Source organism: Dipodomys spectabilis, unplaced genomic scaffold (assembly GCF_019054845.1).
Source record: "Dipodomys spectabilis isolate Male_0828 unplaced genomic scaffold, ASM1905484v1 ptg000018l, whole genome shotgun sequence".
Taxonomy (NCBI): domain Eukaryota; kingdom Metazoa; phylum Chordata; class Mammalia; order Rodentia; family Heteromyidae; genus Dipodomys; species Dipodomys spectabilis.
Genome location: NW_024870695.1, coordinates 13,982,501 through 13,997,728, shown reverse-complemented (window position 1 = coordinate 13,997,728; position 15,228 = coordinate 13,982,501). Strand labels below are relative to the sequence as shown.

The window sequence follows — 15,228 nt, the reverse complement described above, 5'->3', positions numbered from 1 at the left end:
TGGTGTCCCTTCACATCCACCACATCCTCAATTGCAAGATGCTGGTTTCCTCCTGGCTATCCTCTTTGTTCAGAACCGGCCTTTCTAGTTAAAAGCTTTTTCTGTTCCCTTTAGCCTCTTTTCAGCAACTTGGTCTATTACAAGCTTTGATCTTTGGAACACCTGACTTCAAGCTTTTGCCATTGCTGACTGTAGGGCCCTTCTTCCTCTCCCAGTGCACAGCCTTTAGACATCCTGTGTTCACGAGTTTCTGTGGCTACCTCCAGAGTCCCTTGTCACAGAGATCACTCGTGGTTGCTCTGTTTTATGAGGTCCTCATGGCCATCTTCCCTCCCAGGAGACTCTCACCACAAGTCAACCCAAAACTCCTAGTGGTCAGGCTGAGGGTGCAGGCCACGCCCTGCCCGGTGATGCTTCCATCTTGTGCTGCTCAGGTGATGTGGCCCATCTCCCGGGGCTTCTTGTCATTTCTGTTATTTGCCAGTCTTCTTCTGTGGGTCCCAAGTTTGTCCAGAGTAGCAGAACTTTGTCCTCTTTGTAGGAAGGAAGAAACTTCATAGATGTTCAGCTTTCGTTAGGAAAACAGCTGCCCCCTCACCTGTCTGCCTGAGGATCACACTGCGCCATGTGCTCTGGGCCTCAGGGTACTACCCAGCCCATGCTCTGACTCGAGATCCCTATAAGAGCGGATGGTCCTGCTGCTGCAGACCTTGCTGGCCACCTCATCTGCCAGGGCCTCCCAGGGACCGGCAAGAGCAGGAAACAGTGCTATGCCCCCTTGCAATTTCCCCTCAGGAGCCACTGCTCCTATTCATCCCTGGGTGCTTCAACATCCATCTGTCCCTTCACCTCTAGGTGGGCCCCTCATATGAGCCATGAGATAGTGTGATCTATAGGCCTCTTAATGTTAGTGCAAGAGGGGTGTCCATATTAAGCTCTGTGTGTGTGTGCGCACGTGTGAGTGCACACACATGCACATGCCTGCTGGCATTAGGGCTTGAATTCAGCATCTAGGCACTGCCCCTTAGTTTTTTTTGTTGTTGTTGTTCAAGGCTGGCACTCTATCACTTGAGCCACAGCTCCAGTACTGGCTTTTTGCTGGCTAATTAGAAATAAGAGTCTCATGGACTTTCTTGCCCAGGTTGGCTTCAAACCACGATCCTCAGATCTCAGCCTCCTGAGTAGCTAGCATCGCAGGCATGAGCCACAGGTGCCTGGTTTACCCCAAGCTTTTGATCCTTGCACTCTGAGAAATCTCCACCACCCTTTCATCCTCAGCTCAACAATTGGTGCTCTTTCTCAGCCATCTCCTCCAGGGCCTCTGTACCATTAGGCACTGACTTTTTGCAATGCCCCCTCCTATAAATGCTCTTCTCCCATTTCTTTCTCTTTTTTTCTTTTTCTTTTCCAGCCACAGAGCTTGAACTCAGGGACTAGGCACTGTCCCTGAGCTCTTTTTGTTCAAAGCTAGCACTCTACCACTTTGAGCCATAGCACCACTTCTGATTTTCTGGTGGTTAACTGGAGATAAAAGTCTCACAGACTTTCCTGCCTGGAGCTGGCTTTGAACCATGATTCTCAGATCTCAGCCTCTTGAGTTGCTAGGATTACAGGTGTGAGCCACCAGTGCCTGGCTCTTCCCCCTATTTCTTATTCCCCTCAATCTCATCAATGTGAAAGTAGGCTTTGAGGGCTGGGAAAGTAGGTCAGTGGTAGAGTGCTTGCCCTGCCTGCTCGAGGCCCTGGATTTAATTCCTCAGCACCCAGAAAAGGCCAGAAGTGGTGCTGTAGCTCAAGAGGTAGAGTACTTGCCTTGAGTTGAAGAGCTGAGGGATAGTACCCAGGCCCAGAGTTCAAGCCCCATGACTGACCAAAAAAGAGAGAGAGAGAGAGAGAGAGAGAGAGAACCTTGGCCACCAAGCAGGAACACCAGAGGCGTCCCTGGCAAATGCATACTCCAGCCTAGTGAGGACATTGGTGACTCTCCCCCTGATAGATCACTGCATGGCTTTTCAAAGCTCTTCCCTATGCCATGGGGAATCTGTGATCTCAGAACCTGCTGCACATTTTTGTCCCCTTGTACAGATAAGGAAAGAAAGCCTGGAGAAAACAGAGGGCTAGGACCAAGCTCACAGCATGGGCTGGCCGGAACAGGGATGGGAGTGACTGGAGCACACTAGTGTTGGGAGGAGGGGTCACAGGAGGCCCCCAGCAAGGGAACCAACAGAGCTGACAGTGCAGGACGCTGGGCAGCAAGGAAGGGATTCCAGCTGGAAGCAGAAGGGACGGACTTTTAAATGCTGCGTGTGAGAGAATGCTAATCAAATATGCACTTGACAAAGCCCCCAGTTCTGAGAAAATAGTCCAGAGGTGGCAGAAGTCACAGGGTGACCTTAGAAGATCATGAATTTAGGTAACAAGACAAGGATGGTTTGCCTTCCCAACCCCCATCTTTTTTTTTTTTTTTTTTTTCTGGTTGGAAATGAGGCTTGAACTCAGGGCCTGGGTACTGCCCCTGCTCTTTTGCTCAAAGTTAACACTCTACCATTTTGAGCCACAGAGCCACTTCCAGTCTTCTGGTGGTTAATTGGAGATAAGAGTCTAATGGACTTTCCTGTCTGGTCTGGCTTTGAACCTTGATTCTCAGATCTCAGCCTCCTGAATAGCTAAGATTACAGGCATGGGCCACCACCGGGATCCCTTTATTTTTCTTCTCAGTACTGAGGATGGAACCGAGGCTTCTCACATGTGCTCTACCACTGAGTATACCCTAGCCCTCCTCCCTCTGTACTCGCTCTGTTCTCTGTTCTCTCTCTCTCTCTCTCTCTCTCTCTCTCTCTCCCTCTCTCTCTCTCTCCTCCACCCCCACCCCATATTGGGGTTTCAACACAATGAGGAATTGTGTTCAGGGCCTCATAACTTGCTAAGCAGGCTATCACCTGAGCCACTCCAGCAGCCCTATGGTTTGTTTTACTTTTAAAAATTTCCATCAGAAATGGGCTGGGAAGGGGCTGGGAAGGTGGCTCAGTGGTAGAGCACTTGCTTTGCATGCCTGAGGCCCTGGGTTTGATTCCTCAGCACCACATAAGCAAAAAAAAAGCTGGAAGTGGTGCTGTGGCTCAAGTGGTAGAGTGCTAGCCTTGAGCTGAAGAGCTGAGGGACAGCGCCCAGGCCCAGAGTTCAAGCCTCACGACCGGACCCAAAAACAAACAAAAAAAAAGAAAGAAAGAAATGGGCTGGGAAGGTGGCTCAGCAGTACAGTGCTTGCCTCGCATGCATGAGGCCCTGGGTTCGAATCCTCAGCACCACATGAACAGAAAAAGCTGGAAGTAGCATTGCAGTTCAAGTGGTAGAGTTCTAGACTTGAGCAAAAGAGGCTTAGGTACAGTGCCCAGGCCCTGAGTTCAAGCCCCAGGACTGGCAGAAGAAGAAGGAGGAGGAAGAGAAGCAGAAGGAGGAGGAAGAAGAGCAGGAGCAGGAGGAGGAAGAGGAGGAGGAGGAGGAGAAAGAGGAGCAAGAGGAGGAGGGGGAGGAGGAGGAGGAGGAGGAGATGTGTATTTCTTCATCAGAAAGAAGAAATTTCAATGAACTCTTCTAGCATAGGAAAGTGACCGAGGCAGGGTGCAGAGGGACCGCTGTGCCTCCTTAGGCATGAGGGTCCGGAAGGACCCCAGTGGTGGGGCCAGCAAAGAAGGCAGTCACTGGCTGGGAGGGGCACCAGGCCTAGATACCCAAGGACCCTTAAGACTTAGCCAAGGGGGGCAGGGACTGGAGCCCAGCACAGAGACTTGGGCAGGCAGAGCAGAGTCAGAAGGAAGCCTGAGTCCCAGAAAAAGAAAGGTGTGGTGGGAGGAGACAGGGCCAAGGCATTTGAGAATGGAGAAATGAAGGAGTGGGTGGCAGAGAAATGTCCAGAAAGGAGTAGAAGAGCTGGCCTGAGGGGCAGTGTGGGTGGGGAGGACACCAAGGCAGGAAGGGTGGCCTAGCCACAGGGGGGGAGGGTGTGGGTATATACACAGACCCCACCGCACAGGTGGAGGAAGAAGCAGGAAAAGAACCTGTTTGGCCACTGGAGACCTCACTATGCTCTTCCTCAGCCAGAAGGGGCTGAGGAACTTGGGGAAGATCAGGCCTAGAGGTATGTACCTGATCCACAGGGCAAAACAGGACACGAGGCGACAGGTAGAGAGGTGAGGCTCTGGGGCACGGAGGAGACAGGATGCATAACAGTGGGGCAGAACTACAGGCAGCGCATGTGTGTACAGGGGGAGACCTGTGAGATGGTCCTGATTTGTGTCCTGCTCCCCAGCCTCAGTCTCCCCGCCTATCCAATGGGCACAGTAAGTGAGAACGGAAACAGCATATGTGCTGGACACAAGTGAACAGCCTAGAATGTTCAGCTGTTCTTACGATACAGAGGAAGGACCAGCCTGGATAGGACACTTATCCAGAACAGCAGCAGGAAAAATAGCTAGAGATGGGCCTCTCGGAGTGCTGGGAGCCATCAAGAGGAAGGTGGAGGCTGGTAAGGAGCAGCTAGGAGGAAGGATGGCTAGAAGACAGGCAGGCTGACCATTCACCTACGTGGCCGTGGCTTTGAGCTATCTGGATGCCACTCCTGGCTGATGCCATTTTATGTGCCCTTTTAGCAAGTCCCTTTCTTGGTCTGAGCTGTCCCCTCATCTATAAAGGAGGTCACTCACCTCATGCAACTCTAACTTCCTGCCTCTGTGCCTAGAACCTTCTGGAAGTCAGAGCATCTAGACAAAGCAAGGCCTACCTTGACATCAGAATGGGCCTGACATCCTGGGGCTGCTAACCAAATGCCTGGCAGATCTTTCAACATCCAGCCCTGACCACATTGCAGACTATGGGCCACAAACACACATGGGTGAGGGCACAGGGTGGTTGTGCCCCCCTGCAGGCCCCTTTCTACCTGTTCTCATCTGGGGGCCAAATGACCTCCCCTAAGCGCCACCCTAGCGGTGAACCAGAAGCAAAGCCGCTGCTTTCTCAGCTGGGGAAGGCTGGGAAGATAGTGGAGCAAAGATCAAGTGGCAACCAAAGCATGGGGAGGAGGGAGGAGGCAAGTAAGGTGGGCAGAAGTGTGGCCCCTGGCACAGGTTGGCCTTAGCAGGGAGGTGGCTGCTGGTGGTCAAGGATCTAATCGTCCTCCCTCCCCCAGGAGCAAGTGATGTGTCACCATGGCACTTGGTCCCCAAGCAGAAGATTCCTAGGGGTAGTTAGCCAGATGCTAGGACTGGAGGGAGGTGGGGGCCAGTTCTGCCTGGCAGGGACAGGAATAGTGACTTGCAGCAGCGGCTCAGCATACATGGATGGAGCACACATGTACCCCCCCCCACACACACCCCTGCTCTCACCTGCTGCTGGGCCTGGATCCTCATGTACTCAGCCCTCTGTTTGCTGTGCTTGCCTTTGTCAGGACTGCCCACTTGGCCCTGGGTCGTCTTCAGCCGAGAGGCCCCAGGAGTCACCACTTTCATGGGTGGCACGCTGCCACTGCCACTCTGTGAAAAGAAAAATAGTTGTGGTTGGAGAGTCTCATGTGGAGCCTTCAGCAGAGGCTGGGATATCCTCCCGAGACCCTTCCCTGGGGCTCCACCGCACACTCAGCCCCACTCTGACCTCCAGGGCCTCTTTTGTGGCTTCCTTGAGTGGCCTAGAGGCAGCTGGTGCCTTTCTGGGGAGGTGATGGTCCCCAGCACCGTGTCCGTTCTTGGCAAGGGACACACCGTAGTGGTTCCAGAAGCACCGGGTTAGGCAGAGAGGCTCTCTCTCTCTCTCTCTCTCTGTACTGAGGATTGAACCTAGGACCTTGTACCTGCTACTTCTGAGCTACATCCTCAGCTTTTGCTTTTTTCTTTTTGGTGGAGGAGGGCAGGGGGATTCTCTAAGAACAGAGCAGGATCAGCAACCTTAGGCCTTTTAATGGAGGGGAAGGTAAAATCATCCCAAAGATGAGCAAGCCTGGCTCGCATAGCACCCCCCCACCACCGCAGATACCACGCCTGCCCAGAGGTGCTCTGAGGACCCAAAAGTGCAAGCACAGAAATGACAGAGACAGAGAGAATCAGAAACAGGAGTGGGGAGCATGAAATGGTCGAGGGGGGGGGTAGATCTTTATTCGTTGGTTTACAGATACAGAGTAGAGAGGGAGAGGTCCTTCCAGGTTCTTGCCGAGGCTGAGAGGGCCAAGTCCTGGGCTGGCTAGCTTCCTAGCCTCCCCAGGCTCAACCACATCCTCCTGCCTGGCAGTGGGCTCCCAGGAGGTGGTGGGCTGAGAGAAGGGTGGGAGGGGAGCTGGTGTGGGACCCCAGCAGCTCCCACTCCCTCCACTCTGAAGGCCCAGAATCTGGAACAGGAAGACAGCACAAGACCAAGGGGAGGCATCCACCTGGGGTCTGGGGGGCAGGGGCGGGGTGCTTCCAGGGTGCCTCACGGTGGGGACAGTGCCCATCTCATTCAGGGTGGCTTCCAGCTCCCAGAGCGTCTCCTCTAGACTGTCCATCCGCTGCAGGGTGAGGCCAGCTGCAGGCTGCTCTCCAGTGCAGATTTGGCCAGCTCGTCCAGAGTCCTTGGGGGTCTCTTCTGAATGCTTCTCAGTAATGGAAAGCGCCTGAGTCTCCTCCAGAGTGGGTCCCAGAGGACAGGGGACTTTGGCTCCTAAATCTTCTGGGCTTTGACTTCCTGTGGCCCAGTTCTTCAGAGCTTCTCTTTCCTCCATGGGCATCAGGCTGTTCCTAGGCCAGGGAGCCTCAGCTACCCACCCTGGCAGGGCCTGTGGTCCATTCCAGGCCCTCCTACTGCCAGCCAGGGTCCGTGGTCTCGGCATGGGAGCCATCCTAGGACCTGGTTTCTCAAAGCTGGCTTCTGGTGGGGAAGGAGAACTGGGGGGACATTCTGTCAAGATGATCTGTGGGACACAGAATGCCCTGGGACCTGGGGCAGCCTGGAGGGAGAAGAAAAGTGAGGAAGAATGTGATCCCAACAAGCCAAAGCCCTAGACCCTTCCTGTACCGGATGGGGGACACTGAGCAGGAGAAGGGTAACCATGGTTACCCAGGCCACTGGAGGCATAGCCTGCTTCCAGGTAAATACCAGTTTACCTGGAAGCTCAGGTATATATACGTATACATATACACATATATACGTGTATGTATGCATATATGTATGTATGTGTATATTATATATATTATATATAATGTGGGTAACTATATTATATATAGTAAGGTATATATAATATATATTATATATTCATTTCTCATCACCCAGATTGAACATAGGGGAAAGTCCCAGGGTTAACCCCATAAGTCCACCCATCTGCAGTAGTATAGGGCTGGGGGTGAATTTAGTGAGTTCATGTGAGAATGTGCAGAGCATAGTGCCCGGCATGTGGTGAACAGGCTATTTGCTGAATTGAGTGGAATGATCCAGACTTTCCCAGGGTGGAGAGCCGATGTCAGCCCCGGCCTGTCAGGGTGAAGCCACCATCCCGATCTCCAGCCAGAGGCTCCTGATTCCTCTGCCATTATAAATGCTTCCTAAGGGGGCTTCACAGTCAAGGGTGGGGCTCAGCCTTGGCTGGTCCTCTTCTGTACACCGTTGGGCACCTGCTCCTGTGGGAGCATCCCCACTCTGACCCTGACTGGGGTCCACAGAGGACCCCATGGAACTCCCAATCTGAGCGAATCGTGGCCTAGTTCAAGCATATGCCAGCTCCTGTCTCAATCCTCATCTTTGATGCTTATAGCCACCATGAAAGGACTGCCCTTCACTGTCCCCACCTCACAGGGGAGGGACGCTGGGTGTGTCACCCACCGTCACAGACCCTCAGTTAGTGGCAGAGCCGGGATTTGAATCCAGACAGCCTGACTCCAAGTCCAGTGCTCTTTCCACTAAATGGAGCTATGCAGGGATACTTGGGGAAACAAAGACCTAAACCACCCCTTCCGAGGCCACCCCTCCCCTAGCCCTGTACCTGCTTACCTGAAAGTGGGGGGCTGCAGACAGGCAGGGAAGTCCCCACTTGCCCGGCTCCACTGCCGGATGACACTCAGGATGCAGAGGGACAGCCAGGCTCAAAAGATTAGGGAAAGGGCCTTGCTCACCAGACCCTTACAGGACAGGTCCCCAGAACTGGACAGCAGCAGAGCTGGTACTGAGCGCACAGCCCCCCGGACATGTCTCTCCCGTATCAGTCAGCCTGATGGCTCTCTAGACAGCTCTGTGCCATCCCCAGCCTGGCACACAGCACTGCCCAGGGTCTGATTTCTGTCTGTCTCCCAGGAGACCAAAGCACCACCAAGGCCTCAAGCAAGGCCAGAATTCAGGTGGGTACCATCATGAATCCACTGAGCACCAGAAAGAACCACAGAGGCAGGTGAAGACGTATGTGACCAGGACACTGTCCTGTCTCAGGGCTCCTTTCTCAGCTCCTGTGCCCCAACCTGCAGAGAATAGTCCCAGCCCTCTACCATCCCCTCCCCAGTCACAGACCCATAGGGTACAAACAGCACATCCACCCCCAAATTCCCAAGAAAAAATAAAGAGAAAATAAATGGAGCGGAACAATAGCAAAGGACTGAAGTTAGAGAAAAGGAAGAACTTCCCAATCAAAGGGAACATGGGACAGGGGAAGACTGTAGGGGAGCTGTCTTGCTCCCACAGTGCAAGGCATAGATTCCAGTGGGAAAAGCAGACCACCTCCCCTGGCACAAGCAGCAGAGCAGGGCATGAGGGAGGAAACTAAGCCAGTCCTGGGGCTGGAACTCAAGGCTTGAGCACTGTCCCCGAGCTCTTTTGCACAAGGCTAGCACTCTATCCTTTGAGCCACAGCTCGAAGTTTTTTGGTGGTTAATTGGAGATAAGAGTCTCACACACTTTTTTGACCAGGCTGGCTTCAAACCTTGATCCTCAAATCTCAGCCTCCTGAGTAGCTAGGATTATAGGTATGAGCCACCAGCGCCCTGCCGAAGTATTTTGAGTTGGACCCCATCATCTTTTGAGCCAGATTCAAAGTACACTCGTGACCCAAAACAATATTCAGGCTTTGGGCCAGAATCTAACCCCATGCTGCAAACAAAACACTCAGACCACTACAAACCAGACTGGGAACCACGCCTGTAAAAGAACAAGGACTCAAAGGATCACCACACACCCAGGCCACTGGAATCTCTGGGGAAGACCCACCTATGAGGTCACAGGAAGGCTGAGCTGTGTGTGGCCCTTGGGTGGGAAGCAGGGGCAGTGGTGGGAGGGCTTGGCGTGAGGGCGTGTTAGCAGGTTAGCGTGAGAGGTGCAGAGAGGAAGCTGTGGAGGCACAGGCAGAGAGGAAGCTGTGTGAGGTGAGGGGCAGCCCCGTTACCTTCCGTGTGGGGCCTGGGGCTGAGCCCCCGGGCACCCCCAGATCCTGAGGGGACAGCAAGATGGGGATCGGCTGACGGCGGGGTGTAGGGGGGAGGGAGGACACTGAGCTTCTCTCAAACACCTGGGGAGCAGAAGGTGGGGCAGGTTTGGAGGAGGGGGTTCCAGGGAGGATGAGGGTGCTGGTTGTTGGTCCTGACATCCATGGGGAGGGTAGCCTGGGATGGCATGGGTCCCCAGCCTCACCCCTTAGCCCATCACCATAGCAGCTGGAAGGCTCTGCCCTCCATTTTCTCTCCTCTTTCAGAAGTTCCTGATGCTTCAGGACTCCAGGCATGGGAGGAGAGGGATTGGGAGGCCGGAGGGCTAAGAATGTGCGGTGGCTCACAGCACTGGAGAGCCACAGGGTCCTTGGACAATGGAGACCTCAAGAATTCTATGCTCAGAATACTCAGGTCAGGGTCTCACCTTACACTAGCTGTCCTCAATCATATAATCTCAGAATATGCAGGCACGGAGCTTCCACAGAACAGTGGGTCTTGGGGGTGTTGACGTGGATCTCAAAGACTACGATAAAAAACTAAAACCTCTAAAGAGGGGCCCAGGAAGAGTCTCCCAAGTGCTAGAATTACAGGTGTGTACCACCTCCAAAGAGAGACTTTTGACATTTTTCTCTTTTTTGTGTGTGTGTTGGTCCTGGGGCTTGGGAGGGAGATGTCCCTGAGCTTCTTTGCTCAAAGTTAGTGCTCTACCAATTGAGCCACAGCCCCACTTCTAGCTTTTTGGTAATTGACTGGAGATAAGAGTCTCAACAGACTTTCTTTACCTGGGCTGGCTTTGAACTGTGGTCCTCAGATCTCAGCCCCCTGAGTCGCTAAGATTACAGGCGTGATTTTACAGTGAAGGAATGTGGGCAAGGCTGGATCCTAGGCTTAGCACTCACTGTCTGCCCCAGTCCCACTGCCTCAAGCCAATCTGGCAGGGAACTGGGCCTGGCTGAGGCCTGGGGGCCAGGCACACCCCTAACCCACCTCCAGCTCTGCGATGATGCGGTCTTCATCATCCTCATCCTTGATGGCAGAAGCCATGATGGGTGGTGTGGATGCGGGGCGGGCCACCTCAGACACGGCCCGGCGTAGCTTCACCTGGGGTTTCTGCACCTCCAGCTCCTCAGACTCAGCTTTCTGCAAGATCCAGGAGCTCCATCAAGAGCAGGCTCCAGTATCAGCTTACCTCCAGGCCTCCAGGCCCTCTCCCACTACCCCAGCTCAGCACCTGCTACTTCCTCCATCTTCACTAAAATACCCACACCAGGCAGGGAGCATGGGGAGGATGGATGCAAATCCACATTTTTGGGATCTACCAAGATCTTGGGATCTACTGGGCTCTACCTCTTTCTCTCCCACTGTCTCTGAGAAAGGACCCCTCCCACTCTCCGAGGGTTTCTGGAGGTCATTGCAGGTTTCTCCCTCCCTCAAACCCCCAGGATCCCCTCCGGGTTGGAGTGGCACCTTGATGAAGGCTGAGTCTTTCTTGCTGGTGACCACCACCTCTCCCGTGCGTGTGGTAGTCAAGCCGTGGGAGGAAGGAAAGCTCCGGCGGGGAGGGGGAGGAGGGGGTGACTTGGAGGGCTTCTCTGTGCGGTATCGGGGCACCGTCAGTTCATCTGCAGGCAGCCAAGAGGCTAGGGTCAGAGGTTCACCTCCACCCCCACCCCGAGTCCTGAAGTTTCAGCACTGCATCTGACTGCAAAGGTTTGATAAACCTTGTTCCCTCCTCCAGGGAGGACTGAGAGGAAAGAGGAAGGCTCAAGGGAAAGGACATGGGGCTTGCCTTCTCCACTTGCTTCTCCACACCATCTAGCCCTACATAGCATCTGAGAGATGGCTAAACTGCTGCTCAGGCTCCAGCACTTCAACAGCTCCCCAGCGAGTCATACACTTGGTCAGCTTTGGGAAGCACAGCTCCAATCCATCTTCTTGCCACTGCCCCTCGGCCCCTGCTAGGCTCAGAGCTGGGGCCTGGCCCTACCTACCAGTGTCCTCCTCAGTCCACCTTCCCTCCCCAGCCTTGTTTCCAGGGCAATCTGCTGAAAGGTCACTTGAATTGTAACATTCCCCTGTCTTTGATCCTGCAGTGGCTCCCCATCACCCCAAAATAGACCAGGCTTCCTAGGCCAGGGTCTTCTCTTTGTCCCTGCCAACCCCTAGTCTCTGCTCTGCTTGTCACTGCCAGGGTAGACCGTGGTCAGGCAAACATGAATCTCAGGGGCCCCTACAGGGCTGGGCCTGCTCCCTGGCTGGCTGGGGAATGTCTACTCTTTTACAAGCCCCACCCTCGGCCACCCAGGGCTTCCTTGAGGACAGTACAGGCATGGGTCACTTCACTGACCACATTTGGCCCCTGGGTTCATTCTGAATTACACACTAGGTATAGCAAGGGGGTGGGGAGACTACTTAGCCAGTTGGAGTGGTAATGTCCTGATTGTACAGTGGGAATTGTGAGTAACTGACTGACTGCCCCCCCACCCCCGGGGCTGTTGTGACATTAGAAGAAGACATTTGGACAGTTCTCATCATAGAGCCATAAGTGCTTGCACACACGAACAGGAATATTATGCCCGCTAAATCCTAAGCTCCTTGAAAGCAGGCTCTGACTTCTTTCTCTCCAGCATTTTGCACACAGTAGATATTTTAATAAGATGTGTTGCTGGAATCAGTGAATGAACTATGACTTCTCTGTCTGCTCGGATTCTGCTGCTCCACAATTCTTCAGGCTTAGGAGCCAAGAACCGACGTCAGCACAGGTCAGGCATGGCACACATTATCAGTGCAACCTGGTGCCAGGCTGAATGTATTTGTCCTCTCTCCATGGCCCTCAAGGCAGCGTGAAGAGTCTCACTGGAGTCTAGCTTAACCTCCCCTTTTGAGTCCTGATCTCTCTTCAGTAGCTGAGGGTTGGCTACTGATGGCCCATACCCCCTAGTCTTGCAGCCTGGCTATCATGGGGCTCACAGCCCAGGACCTCTCCATCAACCAAGAACTCTGAGGATGGGGCTCCCCAACTCTGGGCTCCTCACTAGCCCTTCTGCTTTACCTGAGCCCCTCCTTCCACTGGGCTCCGTTCGAGGGGCTGCCTTCTGGCCGTGGGGCACCTTGGGGGGTTTGTGGTCTGGAGTGGGGGTGGGGCCCGGGTGGGCCTTGCTGGCACAGTCCAAGTCAGGGATGGCCTTGAGCAGCTCAGCCTGCGTCTCCTCCAGCAGTCGATTGATGTCCTTGGCGCTGTACTGGGTCAAAGCTGCCCTCTTCTCCTCCCAGTCTCGCTCAGCAGCCTTGACAGGAGGGACTGAGGGTCAGGACTCCTGTCCTGACAGTGCTCCTCCTGAGCTCCAGGACTCAGACACTTCCCCCAGCTACATGTGAAGGGATGGACAGGGAACCTCACTGTGATACAGCCCCAGCAGACCCTGGGCCTTTCTACGTGGATATTATACACTAGCCCCAAGGGTCAGGGCTGCCATGCCTATTAGTTCTGTTTCTGGATGTTCTATTCTGTTTCTGTTTCAGTGACCATATATCCTATTTACTTTGGGATTTTTTTTTTTCTTTTTGGCACTACTAGAGTTTGAACCCATGGCCTCATACTTGCTAAGCAGGCACGCTTACCACTGAGTCACAACTCTAGGTTTGTTTTTTTTTTCTGAATATTCTTCAGAGAGATTCACTTCCTGTCAGTGCCTAAGTGCAATCCCCCTATGTAGGTTTCCTAGTAGCTAACAGGATGGGCCACTGGGTCCAGCTCTTCATTAAGAAGAAATCTCATGGCTAGGAATGTGGCTTAGTGGTAAGAGTGCTTGCCTAGCATGCATGAAGGCCTAGATTTGATTCCTCAGTATGACATAAATAGAAAAGGCTAGAAGAGGGGCTGTGACTCAAGTGGTAGAATGCTAGCCTTGAGCAAAAGCAGCTCAGGAACAGTGCCCAGACCCTAAGTTCAAGCCTCAAGACTGGCCAAAAAATTATTTAAAAAAAAAAACAAAAAACCTCTGACACCAGGTGCTGGTAGCTCATGCCTGTAATCCTAGCTTTTCAGAAGGTGGAGACCTATAGATCACAGTTGAAAGCCAGCCTGGGCAAAAAAGCCCATGAGATTCCTATTTCCAATTAACCACCAGAGAACTGGAAGTGGAGCTGTGGCTCAAAGTGGTAGAGCACTAGCCTTGTGTGAAAAAGCTCAGGGACAACACCCAGGTCCTGAGTTCAAGCCCCATGACTGACAAAAAAAAAAAAAAAATCTCACAAACTTTTTTTTCCCCCTTCCCAGGTTGTCTTGAACTGGACTCCCAACCATCTCACCCTTCTTAGTAGCTTGGATTACAGGTATGAGCACAGAGCTTAAGGGTGAACTGCTCACAGGTGCCCGCATTTTCTGTGTTAGCATAAGCTAACACCATACTGCTTTGAATACTAAAGCATTCTGTCTAGAAAGATTAATGTTACCCTCCTCATTATGCTTCTTACACTTTCATTAAAGAACTGATCTTCCTCCCCCTTCCCCCGCAAAAAAAAAAAAAAAATGACGTTGTTTTGGCGCCTGTCACTCTAGAGTCATGGCAACAACTTGAGAACACAGATCACGCCCCTCACGCCCAGTCCCAGGCCCCAGTACCTCAACAGACACAGCCTTGTCCATGCCTCTCTTGCCAGGAGTGTCCAGGCCTTTGCTGGGGTTGCTGCTCTTAGGGGTGAGAGGGGCTCCTTCAACCGGCCCAGTCAGCTCATGGAGGTTCAGTGGGGGACTAGGGGGTGGCATTTCAAAGTCCAAGCCCTTGTTGAAGTCTGTCTCCGCAGTCACCTTCTTGGGGGACTGAGTGAGGAGGTTGTTGGGGGGTGGCCACACACCCTCGTCCACTTGCCTGTGGTTGGGAGAGTGTGGAACAGCTGTGAGGCTGAGGTGAGGGGTGGTGGCCCCTTGGAGGAAGTTGGGGTGTGAGGAGGGCTGAGGGATCTTGCAGGAGAGACATGGGTAGGCCTGGAGAGGAGCGTGAGGGCAAGCCACACCTACAGCATTCAGGAGTCACAGGATAAAGGATCTGACCCTGTGTGGGAACACACACACACACACACACACACACACACACACACGTACAGGAAATCATAAGTCAGGGAGGAAATGACCTGCGGATCTGGGCTAGTGTGTCTGTGACCCCACGGCAGCGCTTGAGGAGCCCGTCCAGGCGCTGTGGCTCCTCCTTCAGGAATTTCACCGCCTCCACCTCTACACGCAGCACTACCCGCATCTTGCTCTGCAAGCCTGGGAAGTGAGCTGAGGGCACAGGAGGTAATAAGCTAAGAATGAGGGAGGAAGGGAGGGAGAAAGGGAAGGGAGCAAGCAGGAAGGACTGGGGAGCAGGAGGTGTTGCTAGAATCATAGCAGGGCCTTTCACACTGGTTCAGAGGCCACTGTCACCAACACAAGCTCACCCTTAAGCTCTGTCAGTGTTTCTCCGAGCTGCTTCAGCACCAGTGCCTTCTCCTCCAGCTCAGGGCCGGGCACCAGACGATGGTTGTGAGATATGTCCCTCTGGATCTTCTCCACTGACTTCTCCAAGTCACTGCAGCCACAGAGAGACCCTCTCAGCCCCTCTGGCCCCAGCCCAGCCCCCTGAAATTGGGCAGCTGGAAAGAAATCAAGCCACTAGTCAGATCAAAATTGAAAGCAATCTACCAGGCCGCATGCCCAAGTGAAATCAGAAATGCTAAATCTCATAGATAAGACCTCGGAAGAGCTTCTTAGAGGCGCCCTGAGCCATAGTGGAGAGGCTCTAATCTTAACATCAGCCCA

General features: G+C 53.4%; 1 protein-coding gene across 6 annotated transcripts in view; it reads right to left on the bottom strand.

Moving 5' to 3' along the window:
* Window positions 1–15,228, bottom strand: part of Srcin1 (SRC kinase signaling inhibitor 1) — a 73,524-nt gene that overhangs the window by 3,315 nt on the left and 54,981 nt on the right. For 3 of the 6 annotated variants that reach the window (XM_042674079.1, XM_042674081.1, XM_042674082.1), the window contains 8 exons: window positions 14,868–14,998; window positions 14,562–14,709; window positions 14,053–14,299; window positions 12,481–12,715; window positions 10,896–11,050; window positions 10,416–10,568; window positions 9,386–9,508; window positions 6,040–6,970 (listed from right to left, as the gene is read on the bottom strand). In XM_042674079.1, coding sequence (XP_042530013.1) covers window positions 6,092–6,970; window positions 9,386–9,508; window positions 10,416–10,568; window positions 10,896–11,050; window positions 12,481–12,715; window positions 14,053–14,299; window positions 14,562–14,709; window positions 14,868–14,998 — 2,071 coding nt within the window. In that variant the 3' untranslated portion in view covers window positions 6,040–6,091. Of the gene's footprint in view, window positions 1–5,381; window positions 5,529–6,039; window positions 6,971–8,929; window positions 9,142–9,385; window positions 9,509–10,415; window positions 10,569–10,895; window positions 11,051–12,480; window positions 12,716–14,052; window positions 14,300–14,561; window positions 14,710–14,867; window positions 14,999–15,228 lie in introns of those variants that run through there. The other 3 variants (XM_042674080.1, XM_042674083.1, XM_042674084.1) reach the window with 3 other exon arrangements.